We start from the raw sequence: 22,289 nt of genomic DNA, 5'->3' as shown, positions 1-22,289 counted from the left end.
CTTTGTTATAAAATAGTACAATTCTCTCTACATTTTATTTTATTTTTGGTTTTTCGAGACAGGGTCTCTCTGTGTTAGCCTTGGCTGTCCTGGACTCACTTTGTAGACCAGGCTGGCCTCGAACTCACAGCGATCCGCCTGCCTCTGCCTCCTGCGTGCTGGGATTAAAGGCGTGCACCATCACGCCTGGCTAGTCTCTACATTTTCTTATTCAGCAGCAAGTATCAAGAGAAAGGTCATCATTATCAAGAAAGAGCCACACACAGACAGTCGTGGTAAGGACAAATTTTAAAAATAGTTATAGTGGTTTGGGGCATAAAAAAAAGTGAATTTGACTACAAAGAGATGCCTTATGAAGAGATCGAGGTGTTTAGTTGGCAGCAATCATCTTCTGAATCCAGCTCACATAGTTGCACACCTTGGTGTAGACACCAGGTTTTCCTCTCTGAGCACAGCCAGAGCCCCAGGAAACAACACCCTGGAGCTGTCCATTGCAGACTACAGGGCCACCAGAGTCACCCTGAATTGCAAAGAAAAGATAAGATAGTTAAAGTTCTCACATTTTTCTAAATGAAAGGATGAACTCCAAGTTGTTCCTCCATTATCTTGGGCTATTTTCATACGTTCTCCATGAAATAACTTCTCTACCCCTCGAAGCTCAAGCTTTGATCTCCTTAGTGTGGCGATAGTCTATAACTTCCTTTCTTATACACCCAAGCCTTTCACTAGTCAACCTGTCAACCCATGACAATGTAAGAACTCAGGAGACTGAATGAATTTTCACAGGCTCTGCTCTCTTTTCAAAGGTAAAGATAAAGTCTACAGTAAATGTTTAATGCACGTGGTCATATGGAAGGTTTGTCGTAATTTCTGCATATCTTTTTATATTTAGTTCTACTCATCAATATTATAGAGACAATTAAAATTTATCACAGATCTACTCTTTATCTCTCAGCAACATCTCAGAGATGGTGGTAGTGTCGCCCTCTTCTCTCTCCAGAAGAGCAGAAGTGAGGTAAGAGAGAGGATGAGTCAGAGGAAGAACAACCACAAACAAACTCACCTGGCAAGAGTCCTTCCCGCCCTGCAGGAAGCCCACACAGAACATGTTGCTGGTGATCTTGCCTGGGTAGGAACTTTTGCAAGAACTGTCAGAGAGGACAGGAGCATCAAGACACTGAAGAAACGTAGGATGTTTGGCTGTCAAACACAAGAATGAAACAGAAGATTATCTAGTGTTCTAGGAAAGGTATTTTCCAGCCTTTTGTCTCTTTCTTTCTTTTTTTTTTTCTCTTAGCAAAAAATTTTTTTTATTAATTTATTCTTGTTACATCTCAATGGTTATCCCATCCCTTGTATCCTCCCATTCTTCCCTCCCTCCCATTTTCCCCTTATTCCCCTCCCCTATGACTGTTCCTGAGGGGGATTACCTCCCCCTTTATATGCTCATAGGGTATCAAGTCTCTTCTTGGTAACCTGCTGTCCTTCCTCTGAGTGCCACCAGGTCTCCCCCTACAGGGGACATGGTCAAATGTGAGGCACCAGAGTACATGCTTTTGTCTCTTTCTTAACACCTATTCTCTCTTTCAATTAATTCCCTAGTGGCTTATAACACTTTTGGGAAAGTTTGCTTACTAACTTTATTCAAGTCACAACAGAAGGTAAAAATAAAAATCTGGTATAAGCGTTGGTGTCCACAACTCTCAACAGACATATACTTAAAGGAACACCAAATCTTTATAACAGATTCGTCTAATTTCCTCCCCTATTTCAGTTAAATACATTTGTGTTTTCCTTACTATTTCATTTTTGTTGTGTCTACTTATGGTCTCAGCGCAAGTATTTTCTCCGCTCTAATGCGTACATTCTTAAGATTGCCTGTATCTAAATCTATCCTCGGAGAACCTTCCCTTGAGTGAGAATGTGGACCATCTTGCCCCGCCCCCACAACACGCCTTTCTTCTCTAGCCTTCTCACACATGGCAACTGAGTCGCAGCGATACTTACTGCCACTTTTCAGGGTGTTTCCCCAGCCAGACACAAGGCACTTAGCACCAGATGTTGGACAAGCTCTTGGCAGAGAGACAGCGGACACGCGAGAGTTGAGGGTGGCAGGTGAATTCAGCTTAATCAACATGATGTCATTATCATAGGTGTTTTTGTTATACTTGGGGTGGCGGATGATTTTAGCTGCATCGATGAATTGCTCACCACCCTCAAGGACGTTAACGTTGTGTTCTCCCAGGCGCACCTGAATTCGGCTGGATAGAAGGATCAGCATTTTTCAAAGTATTCTATTTCAATTCCCCCATTTGCCAATTATGCAAAAAAAAAAAAAAAGCACAAATATTCACACAGGTGATTTTATACCCGAGGGAGCAGTGTACATTCCCTTCCTGCTTGCAGGTCAGAGAATTCCTTGCTAAAGTATCCCTGATAGTTAATACAGAGTCACAATCCACTGTGCATTAAAATACGTGATGTAAGATAGGAAGAAACACCCCTACTAATTAGTTGGAGATGAAGATCAGATTGGATATTTTCACTCTGGTTGTAATTCTTAAGGATTTAAGATATACACTATATACAAGGATTTGCGATATTGAGATAAATACAAGTACACAGTGGGATGAAGCGGGAATCAGAAAAAGTGTCAGGATCAAAGGTGAGAACCACCACACCTGTATGAAAAGGAGTAGTGTTACAGGACAGAATTATTTGTGCTTGGTTTTAATAATGTACTTAAAATACAAAATACTTTTAAAATCTCTATATGCCCATTTCCCTTTGTTAGAGATAATGTAGTGGTTCAGAATCTGATGCTATTCTAAGACATCCTTAAATCAACAATGGTTGATTAAGACTCTTCTAGGTCCTTAGTATCATCACTTAGGAAGACAGCAGTGAATTCTGCAGCAACACTCCACATACATGTCCCTCAGTAAATAACTATCTGTTGAGATAGAATCAAGCTCTTGGTATCTGATGTTTTAAAGATTCATTTTAAATTATATGTCCATGTGTATGTGGGTGAGTGGGTATGTTCAGGTGTGAATGCAGGTATCTATTTTGTCCAGAAGAAGGTATAAGATTCCCTGACCCTGGAGTTACAGGTCGCTGTGAATCATTAGATGCGGATTCTAAAAAATCAAACTCAGGCCCTCTGGAAGAGCTGCAAATGCTCTTAACTGCTGAGTCATCTCTACAGTCCAGTATCTGAATGCTTTTACCGTCCTGTATAGCTGTGCATCTTTTCTAGCTATATTTTGACAGGGCTAAAGGAAAATATGGCTTTAGAGCATAGAAAGGTGAATGTTGGTCACTTACGATTTGTAGCAGTGAGCTGCTGAAACAACCCACTGGGAGTGGATGAGGGAACCACCACAAAAATGATAGCCACCATTCAGGGACACCTGATAGGGGAGAGAATTCCTCTGACAGGTGTAGCCTCCAACAATCTTGTCATCATCATCATCATCATCTATGGGGAAGGCCACTGAGAAGAAAGTTGGACACCCTTATAAATCCACCATATAAATCCGTTTTACAAGTGCTTTGCTTTGTTCTCATATAATCAAGAAATGGTGGTTCTAAGATATTGTGCTTTATTTTTGAAATTTTATTATTTGTGCCACTAAAATCTAGTATTTAAAAATCACTTTTAAAGAAGTATAATTTTTATTTTTTCTTGAAATGTAAATAGTGCATTGCATTCTTACATATGTGCCATATGTATGAATATATACCCACATATACATGCCCATAGATACTCACAGGTATATTAAAGACAATCAGAGATGCCTGACTAGTGACTAGTTAAGGACATAAGGGGCACTTTATAATAGAACGCTGCTGGGAAGCCATACAAATGGATAGATTTGCATTAATCTTGACTGATGATAAGTTGTTGGCATGACATGCCTGTCTCCATGAGAAAAAAGGAGAAATGTGAAAGTATTTTTACTTAGAAAAACCCTAATTTGATGTTTTTATTCTCTTTAGCTCTCATAGTGCTTGTTATTTAAGTTTTTTATAAACAATTTCACCAGTCATTACAGTATTCCCTTTCCAAACCTTTGTTTGTGCCAACAACCTTTGTAACACATGCCCCTGGATTGTGCAGTAGTACCCACTGCTATCAGGATTTCTTACCATCCCAAAGTCTTCCATTATTTTAATGAGCCGAGATATTTTCTTAGCTAAGATAATTTCACAAGTATTGACAGATATATCTAATTATTTCCACTGAGTTCTGGGAACTCTACCATTACATTTCAGTAGTACAATTTTACTTGCATCCTTTAATTTTGGCCCAGGCCTGTAATTCCTACTGCTTTGGAGGCTGAGGCAGAATGATGTCAAGCTTAAGACCTGTCTGGGATATGGAATGTGCTCAAAGGTAGCACAAGACTCAGTATGAAAATTAAAAACAAAATAGACATTTGTATATATGTTTTAGTTGGTAAATATTTTCTTGGTATGCATTAAGCTTGGGTTTAGCCCAAAATAGGATCCTTGTATTGTGAACAGTAAATAAATTGCTAACACTAATATGGAAGTGGTAATACCCCTAAATTTAATCAGTTGAATTACATATGGCTTTACATCAGGGAGACTTTATTAAAAGGATAGAAAGAGTGTAGCCCAAAAGTTTCTTTCTAAGAGAAATAAAATTTGCTTTCCTGTCTTGACTCCTAGGCCAAATAATCACTTTTTCAGTATTCAGGAGACTCAGGTTTGACATTTACATCCTCTTCGAGGAGCACTGGTTACTATTCTTCCCCCTGACCACCACCAAAGGATTTGTGTGTGTGGAAGGGTAGGGTTGTGAACATGAGTGCAAGTCTATGAAACAGCCAAAAGATTCCCTTCCCCTTTCTGGAGCTGGTGTTACAGGTGTTGTGAGCTACATGACGTGGATAATGGAAACTGAACTCAGGTCCTTTGGAAGAGCTCATAAACAGTTATCCATCCCTGCAGCACTAGATTACTGTTATTTATATCAGTATTCCACAGAAGTCACAACAAACAATTCTTTTGTTGTGTGGTATCCTCAGCCTTTTCCCCCCTAATTAATGGACTCTAACTGGAAGTTCAAGCCAGCCTTCTTACTTATAGTATCAATGCTGTACCATGATATTTTATTGCAAGCAAAGTTTAATTATTCATCAATACATGCACTACACAATGTTGGTCTAACATCTTAATCCCCCTATAAACAAACTCTGTATTCCAGGTGCAAAACACTAACTTGGTTCCATGACTCATTCTTTCTGACTTGCTCATTGAAGGGACTCACCCGCAGCTCCAAGGAAGGCAAGAAAGATCAAGGTCTTCATGGTTGATCACGTGTCTGGAGCAGTCAATAGGACGAAGGCTGTCTCCCATAGCTACTTATACCTCCAGGCCTTTTATTGACACCATAGGTTCCAGGAAAGACCTTTCACTGGAAACTCAGAAATCTAAACTTAGAGTTCAATTAGTGAGAGACGGAAGATAATGCAGGACAGAATCTAAACGCCAATCCATTTCTTCCCAAAGCTTGTGGGAATGGAAGAAACAAGCTCACCTGGTGGGAACTGGTCTCCATAGTAAGAAAACAAGTTGGAGTAAGGTCACAAGGCAGAGCTTCAGGTTTTCAGCTTCTCAGACAAAAATCGTAGGTGCTCTGAAATTTCTGATGTGAACGTGTTTTCTAAAGGACTCACTGAAACCCTGGTCATTCACATGACATAATTTACTTTATAATTACTCATAATAGTTACCTTGTCCTAGGATCATTCTAAAAGTCCACATCCACATTAAGAGTCCATTACTAGTGGGAAAGACCCTCTCTCTCTCAAGGAAAGGACAATTCTTATTTAAAATTCTGATAGATAAAATAGGCAAAGTTAAAGATGAGAACTTGTATCTACCTCTATCTTGTTCTATATCTAGGATATGGTGGCTCCCTTTCCTGTGCTTCCACTGCCCAGGGTCTCAATTGGATTCAATCCATGGCTACATGAACCAAAAAATAAAATTATTCTAGAAATTCATAACTTTGATATAACTATGTCATAGCATAACATTGTATGTCTTTCATTTTATTTCTATTTTTCTACTTTTTTGCACATTGTGGTCTTCAATCTCTTAATGTTTGCTTGTAAACTAAATTTTGTCATAATGAAAGTTTATACATATGTACATATACATACATACAGTTGGGAATTATCTGTAGTTTCGTGCATCTACTGAGTATCTTAGTAAATATTTCCCATAGATAAGGGAGGAATATATTGTGCTTCAAGTACTTTGACTATATTAATTTAGTACTCCCTTCTAAGAAGAATGGTTTGGTATACTTATTTTAATTCCCAATTTTCAGATGAAAATATCAGAAACAAAATTTATAAATTGTAAGGCCTCCTGGCAGAATCATGAGCAATACAAAATGGACCATTAAGTCAAGTGAATATTAAGGAATTCATGGATATTTTTTCAATAATTTATTTTAATTATTTTATTTTATTTTATTTATTATAATTTATTTAGATTACATTCAGATTGTTATACCCTCACTTGTGTCTTCCCATTCCCACCCTCCCTCTCTCTTTCACCCTATTCCCTTCCCCTAGACCTCTGACAGAAGGGGACCTCCTCCCCCATCATATGATCACAGCGTATCAGGTCTCACCCAGATAGCCTGCTCCTCCTTCCTCTTAGTGCCCCATGGTCTCCCCACCAAGGAGAAGTGGTCAAATTGGAGGAACAAGAGTTCATTTCAGAAACAGTCCCTGCTCTCCCCACAACCATGGAGAACAATCTGTCCATTGGTGTTATCTGAACAGGGTATCTAGGTTTACTGCATGCACTGTCCTTGGTTGGTTCAACAGTTTATGCAGACCATCCTGGGTCTAGGTATGCCATCCTTGATGGTCTCTTGTGGGGCTCCTGAACTCTCTGGGTCCTCCCATTCCCCTCCCATTCTTCCATACAGCTCTAACCTGGAGCCCAGCAGTGAGAGCATCTGTCCCAATCCCCTGCTGAGTGGAGACTCTCAGAGAACATCTATGTCAGACTAAAATCCACTCATAAGTGAGTATATACCATGCCTGTCTTTCGGGGTCTGGGTTACCACACTCAGGCTGATTGCTTCCAGTTTCATCCATTTGCCTGAAAAATTCAAGATTTACTTGTTTTTAGTAGCTGAGTAGTAAGTAGTATTCCATTGTGTAAATGTACCACAGTTTCTATATCCATTCTTCTGCTGAGGGAATCTAGGTTGTGTTCAGATTCTGGCTATTACAAATAAGACTGCTATGAACATAGTTGAGCAAATCTCCTTGTTGTATGGTGAGACAACTTTCATGTATATGCCCAGGCATGGCAATTTTTAAATAGGAATTATTAAGATCAATGGAGGAGTAATAGTCAGACAAGCTTTCCTCCCATGCAGTATTGGGAGTTGAACCCAGGGCCTCACCATGTTAGACCAGAAAGCCCATGTTTTACCACCCATCTAAGCTAACCTACAAATATCTCTCCATCTTTGTTTAGAGACAGGGTCTCACTATGTATCCCTGAAACTGGCCTAAAACTAATGTCTGTATAGACCGGTTGCCCTTAAACTCACTGACATATGCCTGCCTTTGTCTCCTGGGTGCTGGGATGAAAGGCATGTGCCATCATGCCTACCCCTTTGGTTTTTTATAAATGTTTATTTTGAGAGAGCTTTGTTCAATTTCCCAGGTGAAATTAAAACTCACAGTCCCTCTGCTTGCTCCACCACAGTGGGTGCGGTTAGAAATGTGCACTACCATGCCTAGTTAGCAGGAATTGTCTTACAAAGTAATTCTTTAGCTAAAGACAATAGCCAGGCTCTCTACCTATCCAAAAATCTCAACCTATAGACCAGAATATTCTTTCTGTTTAGGAAAATTATCATTCTTGAGTGAGGTATTTTAAATTTTGCTGTTCCTAAAACAATTTAGTTGGGATGGCTAACCTTCATTATCAATGTGATAGGATTTAGAATTACCTAGGAATTTGAAGGGTTACACTCCTGGCTGTGTGTATGAGGGCATTTCCAGAGACAACTGATGCAAAGGTCCTCCTCCTCGAATATAAGTGGTGCTATTTCTGGGTTGAGGCTGAAGCTGCATACAGAGGTGAAGAAATGTGAAACCCAGCGAGTGTCTGAGTTCTCTTCTCTGCTTTCTTGATTACAATGACACAAATAGCTCAGCTCTGTCACATCTTTCTCCACATAATAAGAAGAACTTTTAAAACCATGGTCCATTAAATCTTTCCTCTCTTAATGTATCTATGTCTTCTATTTTTGTCACTGTGACAAAGTAAGATACTAGTGAGAGACAGATTCTCAACTTTAACACTATTGACATTTGTAGCCTCTTACGTCTTTGAGATGGGAAAGTACCCTGAGCACTGTGGTGTGTTTGCCAGCATCTTAATATGCAAAGAGAACTACCTCTTGATTGCAGTGGTGACAACCAATGCCAAACTCCCAAGTGTCCTCTCCAAGCAACAATTCCCCAGTTGAGAAGTGTAGACAATGGGCAGAAAACAAAAGGTCAAGGGGATTTTGTATCCAAGGGTATTGTCAAAGAAGAGGCTTTAAATGTTGGACCTATATAGACACTCAATACTCACTAATTGAATGGAGTTCAAGGTAGGAAACGGACATTAACTGGTTCCTAAGAGTCAGAAAATATTTAAAAGTAAGAGAAGGAGCAGTATACAGAATTAGGGGCATCTTCTCACCCTCTTTCATGATCTGCTACTTATTCCTACAATAATTCTGGAAGATGTACGCATCCTTATCCCCCTCCGAACTTCTCCAGACACTCATCTGAGACCTGGGTTTCTGGGAAAGATACATCTCTCTGCAAAACTTCTTACAGTCTCATGTACTGTTGTGTCCCTCAATGCTCGATCTTGTGGTCCTACCTGGACTTCATCACATTCACTCCTTCTGAGAGGGAAAGAATACTGGCTTCCAGGGAGTAACGTAAAGGTAAAGTAGAAATATGACAATTTTTATAACATCATCGCCTCCTCTCCCCCCCCCAAAACACACAAGACAACAAAACATGGTTCTACTCAACAGATATGAGAATTGTTTAGTCATTAAAAAGTGGTAGTAGGCATATGGGAAAACACATCTGTACATGCAAAGTACTTAGCACAGTGGCTAAACATTGTTACATTTTGAGAATTCAGTAGACTACATCTCTTTTTCAATATTTTATTTTTAATTATGTGTATATATCTGAGTGTGTTTGTGAATTTGAATGCAGTGCCAAAAGAGGGCAGAAGGGGATGCTGCATCTCTTAGAGATGGAGTTAGAGGTATTTGTAATCACCAGATGTGCATTCTGGGAATCTCACTTGAGTTCTCAACAAGAACAATATGAGCTTCAATACCGGAACCATCTTTCCAGCACTCTAGACTTTTTTTTTCTTTAATCTCTTCTTAAACAATAATGTTGATCTTCCATGTTCTGTCCATATCTTACCCAATGGATATTAAAATAAAAGATCACTTTTAAAATGAAGTGATCCTGTTTATACCATCCAAATTCAAGTTGAAGACTAATAATTATGAACATATCATACTTGAAATAAGATGTTAGGCAGATGGTCCAGAAAATAGCAAGCTCAGTATCACCCAGGTGGCTCCTATGATGGGTGTCTGTGATTGGAAATGGTATTGATGACTCACCCTAGTTAGGATATTAATATTCAATGAGCATATATTTATATACATGTATATATAATTTATATATGTATATATATGAGTATGTATAGTTTATGTAATTGGTTTTGTATAGTAGTTGAGCAAACCTGAAAAAAATATATTCAGATATAGTACATAGATTCTTAAGCCTAAAAGTTTCTCACAAGATTGTCCTGCACTTCTGAAGTTCTGTGAAATATTCTATGAGATATTCTGTGATGCTTGATAATGAATAATGAAGTTGAAAGTTCCCTGAGTCCATAATAATATATGCTTCTCTACTCTTTGTGTAAAATATCTGCGCTCAATAATACTAGGAAATTCTCATTTCTAACAAGAACTGATCTTGCTACACTGTGTGGGGGTCTCCTTCCTCTTCTTGTTCTACAACAAGAGCCATGAGCTATGGGGAATTCAAGCACATGTTGGCTCGGAAGCCTCTGCTTATGTTTAATTAGCCTGTGTTTCTTGTTTGTCTTTCCCATGCACATGGCCTAGTGGCCTTGAAAGGCTCAATTACTCTGGGGCCTGATTGAAGTCAAGTAATATACTGATGTTCGCATTGGCAGGAGCAAGAGGATTCGGTCATGGGAGGCAATGCATGTTCTTTTCCTCCATCGACTTATTTTATATTTCTTTAGCTTCTCTAGCTACTTTCCTGGCTAATATGACATTCATTACTGGGAAGCAATGCTTCCATTCAACAACTATAATGCCCACGGAAAGTTAAAACTTAAATTACTTTCCTTCAAAAAAAAAGTTCTAGTAAGACATCTAATATATAACATAAGCAAGCAGGACAGCCAAAAATACAAAGGGAACTGCTCACAAAGTCTGCGCTTCTGGAAATCACATTGATCTTCCCCTGCAGATCCACCCTCAGCTGCATTTCCAATCTTTGCCATGTACAGGCCGTCGCTGGTAGAGTACAGAACATTGAGTTTTGGGGAACCTGAGCCCTTTAACAGGTTCTTGTTTCCTTGAGCTCTGTTCAAGGATAAAATATTTGTGTAGGGGATTTCTGCTCTTGCTATTTAGGATTCTCACCAGAAAACTATTTGCAAGAACATTTTTGCATAAAGATCAATGGAAAAACTTTAGTTATTGCAAGGGTTGTCTCTTATCACAGCTAATACACAAATGTAGTCATAAAATGTGATTGAATATATCTATATTTTAATAAAACTTGATTTTTAAAAAAAACAGTTTGATTGCAGGCCGTGTACTCTGCACAGGCAACAACTTGCTTAGCCTGTTCTAGAAATGAACCACTGAAATGTCTTTGTCAGGATTTAAAATGGAATGCTAGTTTAGTTTTAGAGACTGAGATGCTTGGAAATAAAGGTAGTTACATTAGGGAAACCATCTCAGTGTTCATTTGATGACAAGGAAGAAGAAGAAGAAGAAGAAGGCTGGGGAGTGTGGAAGTCTGGGAGGACAGTGAGAGAAACTAGTGGAGGGTATAGTTTGACAGAAATAGAATAAGCATCAAAATATGAGGAAGAAATTTTGTGAAAGAGCATTTAGAGGTGGACACCTGAGTTCCTGTGCTTGCGTCATCACTAGCGTGTTTGTATCTGGAGTTTAACACCCTTGTGTGTAAACCAAGTTCTCTCAGAGTATAGTGGATACATCAGACCACTCAGAACAATTCTTGATGCCCATGTTAGAGCTTTACAATGCCAATATGATCAACACTTCTCTGGCAATTCACTTCAAAGACTCATCTTCAGTTTGTGTCAGACTCTGCCTCCATCTCACAAGCATGCTAAGAGAAATCCTCAGTTTTGCCATGCAAGCTTGAGAGAGGGTGGCATGCCTGAAACACACCCCTCAGTACAGCTGCTACCCTGAAACAATTTGAAAAGCACACAGTTTAGGATGTGATAGGGCAACAAGGTTTTTAAAAAGTGAACTCATTATATCAGAGGACAATGAGGTCAATAGAGAAACAGAAATGAAGGCAGAAACTGAGATGTAATTAAAGGACAAAAAGGTACATTAAAAGACAAGACACAAGGCTGGGCATGGTGGCACAGCACTTTACTTCTAGCACCCAGGAGGAGAGGTAGGTAGATTTCTATGAGTTCAAGGCCAGCCTGTTGGTCTATGCATTCAGTTCCAGGACAGTTAGGACTAAATAATGAGACCATGTCTAAAAAAAAAAAGGGGGGGGGGAAGGAAACAAAAAACAAAACAAAACAAAACAAACTACAACAAAAAACAAAGCCAAACAAATAAATGACATGGGTCAAGAATCAATGATGCAGATTCCACATTAGTTTTTATGAAAACTTTGTGTTGAATAAACAAACATTTTCACAACGAAACATAGAACACACAAGTAATTCATAAAAATTTGTTGTTTTCCTGCCACTGTCCTCAAGTGCCACTGTTCTAACCTACTTATCCTCATTTTATCAGATGCATTTAAAATGTAGTGTGTGTGTGTGTGTGTGTGTGTGTGTGTGTGTGTGTGTGTGTGTGTGTGTGTGTGTTTTGCTTGAATGACTGTCTGCCTAATGCCAGAGGAAGCCAGAAGAAGGTATAGGATTCCCAGGAGCTAGGGTTACAGATGGTTGTGAGCCACCATGTGAGACCTGTAACTCAAAGCTGGGTGCTTTGGTAGAGCAGCCAGTGCTCTGAATCAGCGAGCCATCTCTTTAGGCCAACAAATTTCAAATTGTTTATATCCTAACAAGAAGTTGTTCATTTATTTGATTTTTTGGTTCTGTTTGAGACAGGGTCTCACTATATAGTCCTGGATGGTTTGGAACTCACAGAGATCACCTGCTTTGCTTTGCTGGGCCTTCATGGAATGAAACGCCATGTCTGTCTTTTTGTTGGTGTTCAGTCTGACTCCAGTCACATACATATAAAATAAAAACAATAATGAAAAATCAAAATATTGAAATTGTCGAGTATTTCATATCTCAGGATTATGGATGCCAAAACTGAAGGGGGGGGCAGAAATAACAGGATTAAGAGAATGACTCAATAAATAAGGTGCTCAACTGAAAGCATAAAAACTGGGTTTGGACTTCTAAAACCAATGTAAAACTGGGTATGCATGATGGTCTGCCTGCAATTTCAGGGCCTTGGGAAGTAAAGACAGAGGTCCCTCGGGCAGCTGGATAGCTGGACTAGCTAAAGCAGTGAGCTGTAGGTTAAACATGTGACCCTACATAAAAAATAAAAGAAACATAGATAGTCATTGAAGAAGGCGCCTGACTTCTACCTCTGGCTTCTACACACATGCATACATACACTTGTACTTATACACACATTCATGCACACCATGTACACATATGTACAACAATGTTTCTGTAGTGGATGTAAATATACATTTGTTTTGATGCCAAGTGTGGGATGTGAAACTGCCTCCTGTGAGGTTGTGTGGTGTTTGTTTGCTGGAAACAGCATGATGTTTGTCCATTACAAAGAAACTGTCTTATGCGAGGGCATGGTCTTTGCCAGCTGAAAAGCATCCTGTATGGACTATGGAAGGGTATAAAAATAGCCCCCAAACAAAGAGAGATCGCTTTCCATCGCTTCTCATACTTTGTTTTGCTTGGCTGTGCATAGCTTGCTTCCAGAGAAACTCTCTGGATAAAACTTCAGAAACACTCCAGAGAAAACTTCAAAGAGGCGCTTTTGGTCCCTGTTCCCACTGCTGCTGTGTTTGCTGTTGAAATTCTTTTTTTTTATTTTATTTTATTAATTTATTCATATTACATCTCAATGGTTATCCCATCCCCTGTATCCTCCCATTCCTCCCTCCCTCCCATTTTCCCCTTACTCCCTTCCTCTATGACTGTGACTGAGGGGGACCTCCTCCCCCTGTATATGCTCATAGGATAGCAGGCTGCCAAGAACAGACTTGCTGTTGAAATTCTGATGGTGAAGAGTGGAATTGCCCCAAGGAACTGAGTCAAAAAGGCCTATCTCCACTGTCTCTACTAACCTTCTTTCTCTCCTATGTAGGGTAGGTGGATTGGAATGGAGGTAGAGACATTAAATAACCCCAAATAAAGTAGGTTTTACAAAGATCAAAGCCTACATGCTTCCTAAGCACTTACTTCCTAAATGTATTTAATCCTTAAGATCAAATAATAAAATAGAAATCCTCTGATTGTTTCTCCTACCGTAATGTAACACTGGGGGAAATAGGATGAGGTCCAATAGAATCTTGCCTGTACATCCCTTATCCTCCATTATTGAGTTGTTTCACTGTACTTTTACTTTTCTCATGCTCCTTTACTGAGAGAAGACTGCATACTTCCTCAGACTGAGGTTCATATACAAGGATTGAGTTTGGAGTAGAAGCCTGGCAGGGCATGGTGCTGCTCAGGGTGGCTGCAAAAAGCTCGATGATGGTGAGACCATGGCTCCCAATAGTTTGATTCTAGGGCACTCAGTTGCATTTATGAGCTGTTCAGGCTCTTATTGAATCTCTCATCTAATTGACATGTCTTCAGAAGTGTCTGCACAAGGTTCCCACTAAGTCGCCACATCAAATCATATCTTGGGTTTCCTGCTAGAAGACTTGATTCTGTTACACCCCATCATAACCTGATGAGCAAATGAAATGGCCCAAGGACGACAAAACTAATGCTCTCAGTGGACAGGAGGACAGCTTTGCTATGCAGGACTGGTGCAAAAACTGACACAGTGACTATACCACTGCACTGCCATTAAAAAAACTTTTCACATCTAGAAGTTGCACTAGAAATTTAAAAAAATGTGAAGGTAAGGAAAATACTGTGTGTACTGTATTAGGGATCGAGGTGCGTGCACAGAGGGACAACAAAGTTACTTGAAAGACTGAGTTTTCAAGAAAAGTCAAGACAAAGAACAGGCATCCAGATAATTGGTAAAGGGCCAATCTTACAGAAGAACTAGCGACATTAGCAATGTCATAATTCACCCTTGAACCTATCTACCTGGATCTTCTCCCATATGAGGAGCCTACAGTTACAGACTGTAATAGTGAACTGCTGACCCCATCCTCTGTGCTCTGTCTGCTGAAAATTCCCCCTTTTCCAACTATACAGGTGATACCTAACAATCAATAACATGCAGTAGGTCCACTGTTCTTGGTATGAGTATGGTCCCGGGCAATTTTATAGCCATGACATCACCATTCATAGAGGTAGGCTTCAGAAGTGAGAAGGAGGGACTGTGCTTAATAGCCAAGCATCTGCCCAAGAGATCAACTTTAAAATATCTGGCACTGGAAAGGAGTGAAAATGGAAATGACTGTCCCCATCAAATCTTCAAAACATTTTTAGAATATAGTATCTACTCATACAGAAAATGTGACTAGAACTATCGTGTTGTAGAAATGATACAGGAAAGTCAAGTTATCCTAAATTCTATTTAAAACAATAATTTAAAATCTGTATCAGGAAGAGGGAGGGAGGGAGAAAGCAAGAGGGAGGAAGGGAGGTAGACCAGGGGAGGGAGAGAGGAAAGAAGGGGGAGACAGGGAGGAAGGAAAATAGTGAGTATGAGAGGGAGAGAGGTAGGGAGGAGGAGTCCAGACTTGAAATTGGAAGTCTCCTCTCAGTTGCCAATTCATTTTACACATAATCTACTGTCAAATACGAAACTTGGAAGATTCCACTCATCTTGAAGATTCTTGGTTTATCACTGAATAATTTATATTTGTCATCACCCATGTCTTGCCTTAACTCAGGACCACATTCTCTCTGCTGAGCTACTGAAGCAGTACTATGAAAAGTGTTTTATTTCTGAACTTTTCTCCTTGAATCCATCCTCCAAACCAGTGAGCTAGATGTGAAATAGACATAGATATAACTAGATCTAGACAGACATAGATATAACTCCATACTTACAATCTCGCGAGCAGCCCCACACTGAGAGGAAGTCACATCTAAATTCCAGGGCACAGCAAAGGAGGTAATTTCCTTCAGAGCCTTCCTAACACACTGGTCAGCACACACCTGCCAGCTTCTGTTCACTTTCAACATCTCTCGCTTTTCATTCTCCAGCCAAACTCGGCCCTTCCTATGCTTCTTAGCAGCCTTTGCCTTTTACCTTGGTGCTATTACTATTACTTCCACTTAACTATTGTTTCTATAAAAATATGTACCTATATTATGTTTGTTCCAGGCGGTTTGAATTTCCTGGGGACGCAATGCATTACGTTCTAACTATTGTGCCTAAAATTAAGCATGAACCATAGTATTTGCTGAGTGAATAATTGCCCAAGGAGTGGATATAATAACATGCTGCATTTTTTTTCCTGATAAATTTCTGCTTACTCATCAAAAGCCATTCCAAATATGACCTTTTCTTAGAAGTAGTCTTTGAAACTTTCTCTGTATGCCTGTGTCTTCATCCTGCTATTGTCAAATCTTCTTAGACACCGTTGCTCATCTGGTGTCACTCTTTACCTTGTTGCAGTCCTAGATATTTTGCTCTTGGGTTTTTTTTTATTTTGCTGAGAGTTTTGATTTCTTTTTTAATCTCTTTGATGATTTTAAGCTCCTGTAAGACATAATTCTGTGTTGCAGCTGCAAAGGCTGGACAGGCACAGTGCTGCCTTCCTCTGCCACACACCATTAAAGCTCATCGTCTATGAACTCACCAGCAAGGGTCATCTAGCTTTGCTCTAGGGGGAATCTCACTGCCTTCCAAGTTATGCAATTGGAACTTATTGCTTGTGTTGAAGGATAAAACTCTGTTCTTGTTCCGAGCTCTGCACCTTGGGGTGGTCACATGACTAGAAGAGCAATTACAGGAGCCTAAGTGGTCAAAACAGGCCAGAGGTGACCAGACACTGGGGCTTCCAGATAAGTTAATAAGTGAGTCGAGATAAGTACACTACCAACTCAGCGAAGATGGTATTCCATCTTTATGTAGTAACTAGAAATCTTAAAAATGCCTTAAAACTGGCTTCAGGATGCTGGAAAGCAGCATGTCAACCAGAGCAAGTGAGCTTTGGGTTTGGGTCTTTGTAGGTAGTAGAAATAGTACTTAGGGAATAGAATTTGTTTAGAGAAAAAAAGCTAGGTATAATGGCTCATGCTTGTAATTCCAACAATTGGGAGGCTGAGGCAGGAGGATGCTTTGAATTTGAGGTTAGTTTGGAATATGTAGTGCGTTTTAGCCTAACCTTGTGCTACAGAGAGTGAGGCCTCTTGGAAATCTCTGCTTCTGCCCCTAAACAGAGAGAAGTTGGTGTAGGGTACAAGACTGACTAGACCACACGTTTTGGCATAAACTTCTCTTCTACAAATTATATTCTTTATATCTTTCTTTCCTAAATATCCTCCCAACTCTGAAGACAGAAATTTATGCCTTATTGCTTGAAACTGTCTGTATACCTTGCTGTGTATTTTTAAAAGTTGCTTCACATCAGTCCTGGTTGTCCACCTACAAAATTCACACATGATGTAACAAAAATGTGCAGCCTATATTTTTAAAGAAACATTGATTTTTAGTTTGCCCTATGTCCACCTAGTGTTCCTTACAACCAATGACCGTGAACAGAGTCAGTACGTTGGGTGATCAGAACAGAGCAGGGACATGTCTTTGGGGCACAGAGTTCAGGTCAGACCCTCTAATGATGAAACAACTGTGGTTCTGAGGCCAGGAGTCTGAGCATGAGGAGTGGGTGATGATTAGAATATGTTCACACCTGGGAATATTCACACCTCCCCAGTGTGGTGAGGAGGAAATGGTAGGCTTCGGTATGTGATTAGGAACAGTTGCTGTTGTCAGCAAGTGGAACATACTTTTCTTTTTTTCCCTTTTTTTTCTATTTTCTTTGTTTTAGAGATAATATGTTTACATCATTTCTCCCTTCCCTTTCCTCCCTCCAAGCCCTCCCATACATTCCTCCTTGTTCTCTTTGAAATTCATGGCCTCTTTTATCATTCATTGTTCTTACGTTCATGTAGTATGTGTATTTGTATATGTACCTATATATTCTTAAATATAGCTGGCTTTGTCTGAACAATGTTACTTGTGTATGTTTTCAGGGTTGACCGTTTGGTATTGGATAACCGATTGGTTTGCACTATTGGGAAGACTGTTTCTCCTACTGTCAGCATTCCTGAGATGCCTGTAGTTCCTTGTGCAGTGTTGAAGCCCTGTGGGCTTTCATCTATCCATTTGTCACGCCTATGGTTGTTTAAGGTGATTTGCAAATACTGGTACGTGAGGATGAGGTGGTGCCAGGAGCGACAGAAAAGGAGGTGGCTATGGAAAGGCTATGATGTGATGAAGATCAAAGGCAGATGATGAAGTATTTTAAAAAGCACAAAATGGTCAATACGGAGGGCAAGATTCTAGGGCTTTCAGGATCAAATAATCAACAATGCTTCCTGAAGAACTGAGTGAATAAAAAAGGAACAGAGAAATACAAAGGGCTCAGGGGGCCCAAGTGGTGCAAGTATATGGTCCAGTGGTTGCCACTACCAACCTCACACTTGGAAGATCTCTCTGCAGCATGTGGAGTCAGGCAAAGCCTCCCATCCCACTAATGGTGCTTTGAGTTACATAATAAACACACTGTTATCGAAAAAATAATTTTGTCAGGGGACTAAAGAATGCATTTATTTGTGTCTGTGTGAAAGAAGATGGAGACCATATAAGGTAGTTTTCCCAGCAATGCAGCCTTTTAATACAGGTCCTCATGTTGTGATCTCTAATCAAAATTATTTTTTTTGCTACTTTATAACTGTAATGTTGCTACTGTTATGAATATTAATGTAAACATCTGTGTTTTCCAGTGGTCTTAGGAAATCCTGTGAAAGGGCCATTTGACCCCCAAAGAAGGCACAACTCACAGGCTGAGAACCACTAGTATAAAGTGAAGAAGATATCCCTAGTTGAATCTGGTGTTAAAGTAAAATTGGGGCACATGAAACAGCCTCGTTCAGGCTGTTGAAACCCCAGCAGATAGCAAAAATCATATGGACAACACAGGCCTTGTGTGATTTGTAAGAAACTGGGCCAAAATCAGGAGGCCTTCTGCATACGGCTCTCCAGGCTTGAGGGGTCAGAACATGAACAGGGTAGGACGGATGTTAGCAGGTGAAAGAGGAAGACCTCTAGAAGAGTCAACTGGCTGTATGCAGACGGGTGACCACAAAGTAACAACAGATGCGAAGTTTCTCAGCACTGCCTAAAAAAGCTGTAGACATGGAACGGGAGAATGCCAGAACTAGAATGTGCTGGAAATATTAGTAAACCACAGCTTCTCACTATCAGTAGAGACAATTAGACATACATGCGCATGTGGCTGTTGTCTATCTACTGTTCATGCTCCCCACTTCAGTTACCCCGGTGCCCTGAGAACACATGTCTAGAGGTTACATTCTATTTCCTAAATAGCCCCACTCAAGAGAAAAAAAAAGAGACAGTTCTCTTCAGATAAGTAAGAGGGACTAAGGGAGAGAAAACGTGGGAAACATTTTGTGTCATAAAGCAATGGAGTCTGCAAAGAATAAAGGGATTGTGACAAGAAGGGAGATCTTTGACCACAACAGTTGGGAGACGGAAACGGGTGGATCTCGGTGAGTTCGAGGCCAGCCTGATCTACAGACTGAGTTCCAGGACAGCCACGGTTACACACAAAAGGAAGGAAGAAGAAAGGAAGGATGTGTCCCCCTCCCATTCTCACAGTTACTCTAACAAATGCTTGACACAAACTGAAAAGCTACTGTTCTATGACCACCTGTAAAGTACTAGTGTTCCACGTGGGTCATGTAAATTATTTTAGTCATTTACATTCCAGTATTACATCTTGAGACTGCAGTTTCAATGTATGCCAAACTGCCACTATAAATAAGCCAGTGCCAATGATGCCACATTGGAAACACTCTTTAACATATTCAGAGGCATCTTTACATTTTATCTTTTATTATTTATCATCACATTCATCTACTCAATCACTAAGAAGCACAGTTAACCACCTGGACCTCATAAAACATTGAGATAGAATTGGAGAACACTGGAGTTCCTGCTACAAATGAGTTGGACGTCTTGGCAGAAGGTTAATCTAATAGTCTGAATGTTTGGCAGAGGATTGCAAAAAATTTTATTTTAGATTTTACCTGCATGCCACTTTCAAGGGAAATGAGAAGATGAAATTATTTAGATGCCTAAGAGCAATTACATTTAAATCTTCCCAAAGTGTGCATGGCAACCCTACCCCCAGCATTCAAGAGGAAGAACATCATTCGCTGGTGATTTAAAAAAAAAATTTAAGATAGCCTATCTCAGCCTGTTTTACCCTTCTATTCTTAGTGTATCAGCCTGACAAGTGTGAGTCTGCTCAGTAGATACTTTTTGACTAATTTTGGGAGTTTTGCCAGTATTGATGCTTGTAGGATGTACATCTTTGCTTGGGGCTTCACATGCCTTCTTAGTCTATGGATCATCCTACCTTCAACAACCCTTGGTTGACCTTTCTGTGTAGCTCAAAAGGTGGATAGCTTGAAGAAGTGGTCTCAGAGGAATGCAATGTGTTTGTTTATCCTCTAGGGGTAGCTGTGACTTCACTGAAACTCACGAGGCTGATGGGGGTGGGTGGGAAGGGAAGGTGGGAAGGCGGTTGGGCAGGAAATACAGCTTTGTAGAGCTTTGCTTCTTGTTTTGCTTGAGACAAGGTGTGGATGGAGCTCAAAGATAACAGGGCTTCCCAAACCTGTTGCCTAGGAATTGTTCTCAAAGGCCCCTGGTTCTGTGTCTCTTTTCCATCTGCAGGGCCAGTCATCTAGGAGGTGAGGTGTTCCTTGTGAGGGGTGTGTGTGTGTGTGTGTGTGTGTGTGTGTGTGTGTGTGTGTGTTACAGATTATTCCTTTCCTTCCTCCTCTCTCAACACTCATCCGAGGTGCTTCTTATCATTAAATTACTGTGTCTTGAAATGATGTACAGCTGGAGTCAGAAAAGACTCTGATGAGCAATGAGGCTGCCTTTCTTAGGATGAAGGAGAGAAAGCCTGGGTGTGCCTGATCTGGGTCCATGAGAGACAAAAGGCAGTGTGTCTGTTCAAAGGAAGTGAATCTGTATGTCAGAGGAGGAGGAGCACTACAAAGAAGAAAGAGGAAAGAGAGTGCCATTTGCCAGTGCAAGAAACTGTCTTTGGAGCCTCGGGAGGTGACTGGACATGGTATGTGTCTCTGGGAGCCTATGTATACATGCTCAGCCCTGACAAGCATAAAGGGCAAAGAGGAAATGTAAGCTGAAGTTACATCCAGGAACGGGGAGCACCCAAGCAAACCCAAAGGGTCAGCAGGAGGCACCCAGACAGCCAGGACCCAAAGAGGGAGACAAAGATCCCATCCTGTGTGACACCGCCATGGGTTCCGGGCTCTTCAGTTGCCTGGCCCTTTGTCTCCTGGTGGCAGGTGAGTCCTACTATTGCTCCGTACACTTCTGAATTTCCCATAGAACATCTTTTTATAGTTCTCTTGAGGATTAAACTTGTTTTCTTATTCCCACAGGCCCAGTGGACCCTAGAATTATCCAGACACCAAGACATCTGGTGACAGTCACAGACAGTGAAAGGACCCTTGGATGTAAACAGCACAAGGGACACAACGCTATGTATTGGTACAGACAAAGTGCTAAGAACGCCCCAGAGCTCATGTTTTCTTACAGCTATCAAAAACTCACTGAAAACCAGACTGTGCCAAGTCGCTTCCAACCTCACAATCTAGAGAAATCCTACTTAGACCTTCAGATCACAGCCATGAAGCCTGATGACTCAGCCACGTACTTCTGTGCTAGTAGCCAAGACACAGCCCGGCAGAGTTCTTGTCATCCTGTACACAAACCTCCTCAGTCTACCCAGGAAGCTGCTGGTGTTACAGGTCCACCTGAGCCATGGAACTCAGCAGCCCACAAGACTCAAGTAGGAACCTCAGACCACAACACCACCTGTTAGTTAGACATCAGGATGCTGTGTGTTCAAACAGAAGCAGTCTTAGACATGAGTGACAGGGTCTACAGTTGACTGTGGGGCCAGACAAGCTCAAGTTTAAGTTGTTGGAAAGGGTTTACAGCCCTGAGAAATCTTTTATGAACCAAGTAACTGTCCTCGACAATCGGGTTCCAATATGTACCCTCATATGACTTCTTTTTTCAAGAAGAGGAGCCATTTCCCTTCAGTTCTCCTTCTAGCTCCAAGAATGCTCACACCTCTTCCATGATCTCCATGCCCTCCCCAAGTGGCTCTTAGAGTTCCTGTATCCCAGGATAATTGCTCCTCAGTTGATTTTTTTTTTTTTTACCACGATTTATGGTAAAGACCTTGCTTATGGTTAGGTCCTCAACTCCTGCTTCTCTTTCCTTGGTGTTTTTTTTTTTTTAGCTCTTCCATGCTTGAGCCTTTCCTCACATCTCTTTGCTCTTCATGCTGGTCTTTGCACTCTTTGTAGTTGGTTGTAGAGTTTGTTGCCTCTGAATTGCTGCTCCCCACAGTAACAAAGAGGAAAACCATCTGGCATTTCATAGAAAGACTTGATTCTTGGGGCCTCCTTTGCTGAACTCTGCCTTCCCTCTGATTTCTCCT

General features: G+C 40.6%; 1 protein-coding gene and 1 gene segment (V, D, J or C); one reads left to right on the top strand and one right to left on the bottom strand.

Moving 5' to 3' along the window:
- Nucleotides 1–341: 341 nt before the first annotated feature.
- The window catches only part of LOC311599722 (cationic trypsin-3), a 34,715-nt gene continuing 12,767 nt past the window's right edge, over nt 342–22,289 (bottom strand). Inside the window, exons 2-6 of the mRNA XM_084785718.1 lie at nt 5,300–5,467; nt 3,328–3,496; nt 2,008–2,261; nt 1,064–1,200; nt 342–520 (exon numbers count right to left, since the gene is read on the bottom strand). Of these exons, the coding sequence (XP_084641844.1) occupies nt 371–520; nt 1,064–1,200; nt 2,008–2,261; nt 3,328–3,496; nt 5,300–5,339 (750 nt within the window). The 5' untranslated portion in view covers nt 5,340–5,467 and the 3' untranslated portion in view covers nt 342–370. The remainder of the gene's footprint in view (nt 521–1,063; nt 1,201–2,007; nt 2,262–3,327; nt 3,497–5,299; nt 5,468–22,289) is intronic.
- On the top strand, nt 20,387–21,662 carry LOC311599659 (T cell receptor beta variable 4-1-like). The segment is given in 3 exons: nt 20,387–20,496; nt 20,771–21,123; nt 21,220–21,662.

This window comes from Acomys minous (assembly GCF_964271855.1).
Source record: "Acomys minous genome assembly, chromosome: 6".
Taxonomy (NCBI): domain Eukaryota; kingdom Metazoa; phylum Chordata; class Mammalia; order Rodentia; family Muridae; genus Acomys; species Acomys minous.
Note: the sequence above shows the minus strand (reverse complement) of the source record. Positions and strands in the feature narration are given on the sequence as shown.